This window comes from Calidris pugnax, unplaced genomic scaffold, assembly GCF_001431845.1.
Source record: "Calidris pugnax isolate Ruff unplaced genomic scaffold, ASM143184v1 scaffold28, whole genome shotgun sequence".
Taxonomy (NCBI): Eukaryota; Metazoa; Chordata; class Aves; order Charadriiformes; family Scolopacidae; genus Calidris; species Calidris pugnax.
This window is the reverse complement of record NW_015090842.1, coordinates 9,849,011-9,855,703: the sequence shown is the minus strand read 5'-3', so window position 1 is coordinate 9,855,703 and position 6,693 is coordinate 9,849,011. Positions and strand designations below refer to the sequence as shown.

Genomic DNA, 6,693 nt, shown 5'->3' with positions numbered 1-6,693 from the left:
AAGGGAGGCGGGGCGGGGGGAAGAAGCTGGGAACCCCAGCAAGGGTCTCACTGGGGAAGACATTCTGGGGGGGGGAGGAACAAGCTGAGGAGCCCAGCAAGGGTCCCACAGGAAATCCCTGGGGAAGGGAGGCGGGGCGGGGGGAAGAAGCTGGGAACCCCAGCAAGGGTCTCACTGGGGAAGACATTCTGGGGGGGGGAGGAACAAGCTGAGGAGCCCAGCAAGGGTCCCACAGGAAATCCCTGGGGAAGGGAGGCGGGGCGGGGGGAAGAAGCTGGGAACCCCAGCAAGGGTCTCACTGGGGAAGACATTCTGGGGGGGGGAGGAACAAGCTGAGGAGCCCAGCAAGGGTCCCACAGGAAATCCCTGGGGAAGGGAGGCGGGGCGGGGGGAAGAAGCTGGGAACCCCAGCAAGGGTCTCACTGGGGAAGACATTCTGGGGGGGGGAGGAACAAGCTGAGGAGCCCAGCAAGGGTCCCACAGGAAATCCCTGGGGAAGGGAGGCGGGGCGGGGGGAAGAAGCTGGGAACCCCAGCAAGGGTCTCACTGGGGAAGACATTCTGGGGGGGGGAGGAACAAGCTGAGGAGCCCAGCAAGGGTCCCACAGGAAATCCCTGGGGAAGGGAGGCGGGGCGGGGGGAAGAAGCTGGGAACCCCAGCAAGGGTCTCACTGGGGAAGACATTCTGGGGGGGGGAGGAACAAGCTGAGGAGCCCAGCAAGGGTCCCACAGGAAATCCCTGGGGAAGGGAGGCGGGGCGGGGGGAAGAAGCTGGGAACCCCAGCAAGGGTCTCACTGGGGAAGACATTCTGGGGGGGGGAGGAACAAGCTGAGGAGCCCAGCAAGGGTCCCACAGGAAATCCCTGGGGAAGGGAGGCGGGGCGGGGGGAAGAAGCTGGGAACCCCAGCAAGGGTCTCACTGGGGAAGACATTCTGGGGGGGGGAGGAACAAGCTGAGGAGCCCAGCAAGGGTCCCACAGGAAATCCCTGGGGAAGGGAGGCGGGGCGGGGGGAAGAAGCTGGGAACCCCAGCAAGGGTCTCACTGGGGAAGACATTCTGGGGGGGGGAGGAACAAGCTGAGGAGCCCAGCAAGGGTCCCACAGGAAATCCCTGGGGAAGGGAGGCGGGGCGGGGGGAAGAAGCTGGGAACCCCAGCAAGGGTCTCACTGGGGAAGACATTCTGGGGGGGGGAGGAACAAGCTGAGGAGCCCAGCAAGGGTCCCACAGGAAATCCCTGGGGAAGGGAGGCGGGGCGGGGGGAAGAAGCTGGGAACCCCAGCAAGGGTCTCACTGGGGAAGACATTCTGGGGGGGGGAGGAACAAGCTGAGGAGCCCAGCAAGGGTCCCACAGGAAAGCCCTGGGGAAGAGATTCTGGGGGGGGGACAAGCTAGGAACCCCAGCAAGTGTCTCACTGGGGAAGACATTCCAGGGGTTGGGGGAGGAACAAGCTGGGGACCCCAGCAAGGGTCCCACTGGGGGAGAGATGCTGGTGGGAAGAGGAACAAGCTGGGGAGCCCAGCAAGAGTCCCACAGGAAAGCCCTGGGGAAGGGAGTTAGGGAGGGGGGGAACAAGCTGGGGCCCCCAGCAAGCATTCCAGAGGAAAGCCCTGAATGCACAAGGGGAGCACCAGGGGGTGTCCTGGGGTGTTTGCTTGGGGGCCCCCAGACATCCTGGGGAAGGGAGAGGGGTTCTAAAGGGGAGAAGGCGGGAAACCCACCGTGGAGGGGCTTTGGGGGTGGCTGGGAGGAGCCGTGGGGTGTTGGGGAAGGGACAGCAGACGGAGTCCCTCCACATCCAGCCCCACGTCCACCCTTGTGGGGTGGGGGCTGGCCAGAAGGTCCCTCAGGTGACTCATGGGGATCGTGACCCCCACCCCTGTGGGCAGTGAGGAAATGTGCCAGGACCCCCATGCTGAGGTCTCCCCACTGTGTCCCCCCCTTTCCTGCAGTGGGACCTGGTGTGCACCTCACGCTGGAAGGTGCCCCTGGAGCAGACCACGCACTTGCTGGGCTGGATGCTGGGCAGCGTCGCCGCCGGCCTGGCATGTGACAGGTAACTGGGGGTCCCTGGGGTGGCTCCCCCTGGGCAGGGGGGCACCGTGCCCAGCCCCGCTCACAGCCCGTCCCTCGGCAGGTTCGGCCGCCGTCCCGCCTTCGTGGTGTCCCTGGTGCTGGCGGTGCCCCTGGGCCTCTGCGTGGCGCTGGCCATGAACTTCATCATGGTCCTGGTCACACGGCTGCTCTTCGGGGTGGCTCTGGCAGGAGCCTTCCTCTCCCTCTATGTGGCACGTGAGTGTGCTGGCAGGGGTCAGCGGTGGCGTGGGGACCGAGGATGCTCCAGGGTGTAGGGTGGTTCAGGGTGTAGGATGCTCTGGGATGCAGGATGCTCTAGGGTGGTTCAGGGTGTAGGATGCTCGAGGTGCCCCACAGCCACGTCACCCATGGTGCACCCCTTGCCCCCCTCCCCTGCCAGGGCTGGAGCTCTGTGACCCCCCGCACCGGCTGGTGGTGACGATGGTGGCCGGCTTCTTCTGGATCGCCGGGGAGCTGCTGCTGCCAGGGCTGGCCGTGCTGTGCCGGGACTGGCGGGTGCTGCAGGGTGCTGTCACCATGATCCTGGCTCTGCTGGCTGCCTGCTGGTGGTAAGGACTCCCCCCAGGCTGGGGGGGCTGCGTACACAGGGAGGGTTCCCCCTCTGTGGTGGGGCTGAGCAGTGCCCTGAGGCTGGCACCAAGCTGTGCCCGGGGAGTGCCAGGGCAGCACACCAGGATCAAAGGCTGCCCAGGGCTCTCCAGGTGGAACGTGGGGACCCCCCCGCCCCGGGTAAATGTTTGCTCAGGTTTGGAGTTGAGGGTTTCTGGGCAGCTTCGCTTTGAAGCCGGGAAGGGAGGTGTGGAACGCTGGAGGGGGGCCAGGCACCTGGGGAGCCCCGTGACACCGACACTTGTGCCCCAGGTGCCCAGCGCTGCTGCTGGAGTCACCACGATGGCTACTGGCCACGTGGCAGCTGGAGAGGGCCAGGAAGACCTTGCAGGCGCTGGCCGAAAGCAGTGGCCCCGGCTCCAACGAGGGGTCCTGCCACCAGGAGAGCCTCCTGGCAGGTGTGTGAGGAGAGGGGAGGGGACTGCTGAGGGTGATGTGGCTGATGGGCCCCCTCCCCAAAGCCACAGTGCCGGGGGCGGTGGGATGGTGCCAGCTTTAACCCGGGTGCCCCTGTCCCAGCAGAGCTGGAGTCCCTGTCTGAGAGGTCCCCACAGCCCAGGTACCACGCCGTCTGTGAGATCTTCAGCACCAGGGTCATCTGGAAGAACGGTGTCATCCTTGGATTCACAGCGTGAGCAAACAGAAGGGTGGGGGGGGCATGAGGTTGGGGTGAGGGTCCCGCTCATGTTCCCCCTGACCCTGCTCTCCTGCAGGTTCATCGGCTCCGGCATCCGCCACTGCTTCACCCGCAACCTGGACCCCCACCTGCCCCACTTCTTCTCCTCCTACTTCGTGCTGGTGGGCACCGAGGTGGCCGCCTGCCTCTTTGTCTGCCTGACGGCCGAGCGCTTCGGGCGCCGCGCCATCCTCCTGCTCTGCACCGTCCTCACCGGCATCTCCTCCCTCCTGCTGCTGGCCCTCACCCAGTGTAAGGATGGACAGGGGGGACCCCCGCCCTCCCTGTGGTGGGATGCAGCCCCCAGATGGAGGGCTGGGGGTGGGAACAGGATGCGGGGGTGGGCTCTATGCAGGATTTGACCCCCTGACGGTGTTTCTCCCCCACCTCAGACCTGCTTGACCTCATTGTCCTGACCCTGTCCGTGGTGGGCATCACCGCCTCCCACGCTGTCACCATGCTCAGCATCTTCTTTGCCAGCGAGGTCCTCCCCACCGTGATCAGGTATAGGGGGGGAGCCCCCACCTTCCTTGTGCTACTCTGGGGAAGGGGGGACGCCAGAGCGGGGTCCACCAAGCCCCCCTCTGAGCATGTTTTCCCTGCAGGGGTGCCGGGCTTGGCCTCATCGTGGGGGCCAGCTTCGTGGGCAAGGCGGCCGCCCCCATCACCGCCATCCCCAACAGCCGGGGCTTCTTCCTGCACCACGTGGTCTTCGCCTCCTTCGCCATCCTCGCTGTCCTCAGCATCATGCTGCTGCCGGAGAGCCAGGGCCGCAGCCTGCCCCAGTCCCTGCAGGATGGCGAGAGCCAGCGCCGGCCCCCCCTCTTCCACCGGCCCCCCCGGGAGGACCACCTACCCCTCCTCGCCCCCCAGGGCATCCCCCATGACTACTCCCGCCTCGCTGCCTCCACCAAGAGGATGCTGGGCTCCCCGGCTGCACCCCGTGAGACATAGCTCTGTGTGTCCCCCCCCCCTCCTCCAGGGTCTCCCTGCTGCTGGGGGGGGGGCTCTGCACAGCGCCAGGATCCCCCACCGGGACCCCCCCATCTGTGGGTGCTTGTGGGGAGACGGTGGGGTGCCCCCGGGACCCCCGGGCTGGGGGAAGCAGCACACCCACCGCCCCAGCAGGGCCGGATCCTGCCCCAGGAGGAGCTGTGCTGGGAGTCCTGGGGTGGGGGTGATGCCCCCCCCTCGGGGTGCTGGGGACGGGTGCTCGCCAGCTGCCAATAAAAGTGCCTTGTTTCTACGGGCGGCTGGCGTGGTCGGGGGCCCCGTGTGGCGCCCCTGCCACCGGCCCCCTTTTTGGGGGATCTTTATTATGAGGGAACCGGGGGAATCCTCATCCTCCCCTCCCTGGCTCTGGAGGGGCTTTCCCTGGGGGGGGTGTCCCCCCCCGGTGATACCCGTGTCCTCAGCCTCTGCCTTCCTGTGGCTTGCTGGGCACGGGGGTCTGTGTGTGCACACACACGTGCAAAGCCCCCGCAGCCAGGCATCTTGTGCACGTCCGTACGCAAAGCCGCTGCGCCGGGGCATCTCCTGCACACGCGTGTGCAAAGACCCCCCCGATTCCCACCCCCTGACCCCCTCCCCGCTACTGCCCGTAGAGGTCGGCCAGGCGCCGGAATCGTGGCCCCCACTCGCTCAGGTAGTCGTAGTCCTGGTCCTCGTCTGTCAGGCTGGAGACGATGGAGCTGAGGGGGCTGGCGACAGACCCCGAGCCCTCGTAGTCGTAGATGAGGGCCGTGTCGTAGGGGGGCACGCTGGGGTCGCTGTCGGCCGCCTCCAGCCCCTGTGGGGGACAGAAGGGGCACCGTCAACCCCAGCAGAGATGAGGGGAAGGGGAGGGAGGGGGGCATCAGGCACTGGTCCCCACCTCGTTGATGAAGTCCTCGATGTCGGAGGGGCTGTTGGGCAGCTTGCGGGGGGGCAGGGGGGTGGCAGAGCTGAGCGGGGCGTCCCTGCGCACCGGTGGCTTGGCCCGGGGTGGGAAGAGCTCAGGGTGCCGGAGCTGGTTGATGTCGTAGGCATCCTGCAGGAATGGGAGGGGGTCAGGGGACAGACCCCCCCATCCCCAGGACCCCTCCATCCCTCCCTCCCTCCCTGGGTCCTGCTCACCTGGTCCTCCTCGCCCCCGCCCTGCTCGTCGTAGTTGAGGATGTTGTCCCTCATGTCGTCCCGCGAGTGCTCCAGCAGCCCCTTGCGCAGAGCCCGCCGGCGCCCACGCACCCGCGCCGCCCCCAGCCCCACCAGCACTGCAGGGAGAGGGGGGGGTGGTCTCGGGGTGGGGTATGGGGGGCGTGGGGGGCACAGGGATGGGGTGGCTGGGCATGGTGGGACACGGGGTGGTTGGGTTGGGATGCAGTTGGTGGGGCTGGGAGAGTGGGGTGGGGATGCTGGGCAAGGGTTGGATGGGGTGATGAGGGAATTGGTTGGGGGGGTCTTGGTCAGAAGGGGTTGATGGGGGGGGGCGGGGTGTTGAAGGTCACAGGTAGGGTATGGATGAGGTGGCCAGGACCAGGATGGGGTGATGGGGAACATGAGTAGGAAGTGGATGGGGTGTCCTAGACCAGGATGGGGTGATGGGGAACATGAGTAGGAAGTGGATGGGGTGTCCTGGACCAGGATGGGGTGGGGAGCCGGGGACGGGGACAACAAGGTGACAGAGTGTGCTGGTGGGTTTTGGGTTGGTTCTACATGGTAGGGCATGGGGTGCTGGGTGGGGGCAGGATGGAGGGGCCAGGAGGGATGAGGATGGTCTCACTCACCGAGGAGGAGGAGGATGCTGCCGAGGATGATCATGAGGGCCCCGAGGGTGATGCCGGCCCCAGCGGTGGCGGCGGCCAGGACACCATCCTCACAGGTGCCATCCCGTCCGCAGTGACACACGGAGATGTTCAGCAGCTGCTGCCGCTCCTGTGGGGGGGTCCCCGAGTCCCGGAGCAGCAGCGGGAGCGAGTAGGGACCCTCGGGCAGCTCCACCAGCACGGCCAGCACCGCGTGGGTCACTGCAGGAGGGATGTGGGCAGGGTGTGAGCGGGGGTCTCCTGACCCTTCTATACAGCAACGCCACCCCCTCACCCCCCCCCATCAGCCCTCACCATTGAAGCGGGTGATGCTCCAGTTGCGGGTGAGCTGGGGGTGCTGGGGGCTGAGCTGGAAGTGGAAGGGGGCACCGTGGGGGGGCCGGTCGTCATCCGTGGCCCCCAGGAGCAGGCGTCCCCCACGGCCTGGCCGCCCGCAGACCACCCCGGCCGTGGGCTGCAGCAGGGGCGCGTGGTCGTTCACCTCCAGGATCTCGATGGAGAGGGTGCCG

At 67.1% G+C, this 6,693-nt stretch overlaps 2 protein-coding genes across 2 annotated transcripts in view; one reads left to right on the top strand and one right to left on the bottom strand.

Moving 5' to 3' along the window:
• The first annotated feature begins 1,682 nt into the window (after positions 1 to 1,682).
• On the top strand, positions 1,683 to 4,922 carry SLC22A31 (solute carrier family 22 member 31). The gene is made up of 8 exons (XM_014942239.1): positions 1,683 to 2,054; positions 2,136 to 2,290; positions 2,475 to 2,643; positions 2,957 to 3,102; positions 3,227 to 3,335; positions 3,418 to 3,632; positions 3,773 to 3,884; positions 3,986 to 4,922. The coding sequence occupies exons 1-8, from the start codon at positions 2,017 to 2,019 to the stop codon at positions 4,332 to 4,334; spliced, it is 1,293 nt and encodes a 430-aa protein (XP_014797725.1). The 5' UTR covers positions 1,683 to 2,016; the 3' UTR covers positions 4,335 to 4,922.
• Positions 4,923 to 4,971: 49 nt separating this feature from the next.
• CDH15 (cadherin 15, type 1, M-cadherin (myotubule)) overlaps positions 4,972 to 6,693 on the bottom strand; it is a 4,708-nt gene continuing 2,986 nt past the window's right edge. Inside the window, exons 9-13 of the mRNA XM_014942153.1 lie at positions 6,479 to 6,693; positions 6,146 to 6,385; positions 5,496 to 5,632; positions 5,254 to 5,409; positions 4,972 to 5,169 (exon numbers count right to left, since the gene is read on the bottom strand). The exon at positions 6,479 to 6,693 is cut by the window's right edge and continues 180 nt beyond it. Of these exons, the coding sequence (XP_014797639.1) occupies positions 4,972 to 5,169; positions 5,254 to 5,409; positions 5,496 to 5,632; positions 6,146 to 6,385; positions 6,479 to 6,693 (946 nt within the window). The remainder of the gene's footprint in view (positions 5,170 to 5,253; positions 5,410 to 5,495; positions 5,633 to 6,145; positions 6,386 to 6,478) is intronic.

What these genes read in the sequence shown, in the direction of transcription:
- SLC22A31 (XM_014942239.1), top strand. Translation starts at nt 2,017, where the DNA reads ATGCTGGGCAGCGTCGCCGCCGGCCTGGCATGTGACAG. An exon ending in CCTCTCCCTCTATGTGGCAC is followed by an intron (nt 2,291 to 2,474) that starts GTGAGTGTGCTG and finishes CTCCCCTGCCAG; the next exon opens with GGCTGGAGCTCTGTGACCCC. An exon ending in CTGCTGGCTGCCTGCTGGTG is followed by an intron (nt 2,644 to 2,956) that starts GTAAGGACTCCC and finishes CTTGTGCCCCAG; the next exon opens with GTGCCCAGCGCTGCTGCTGG.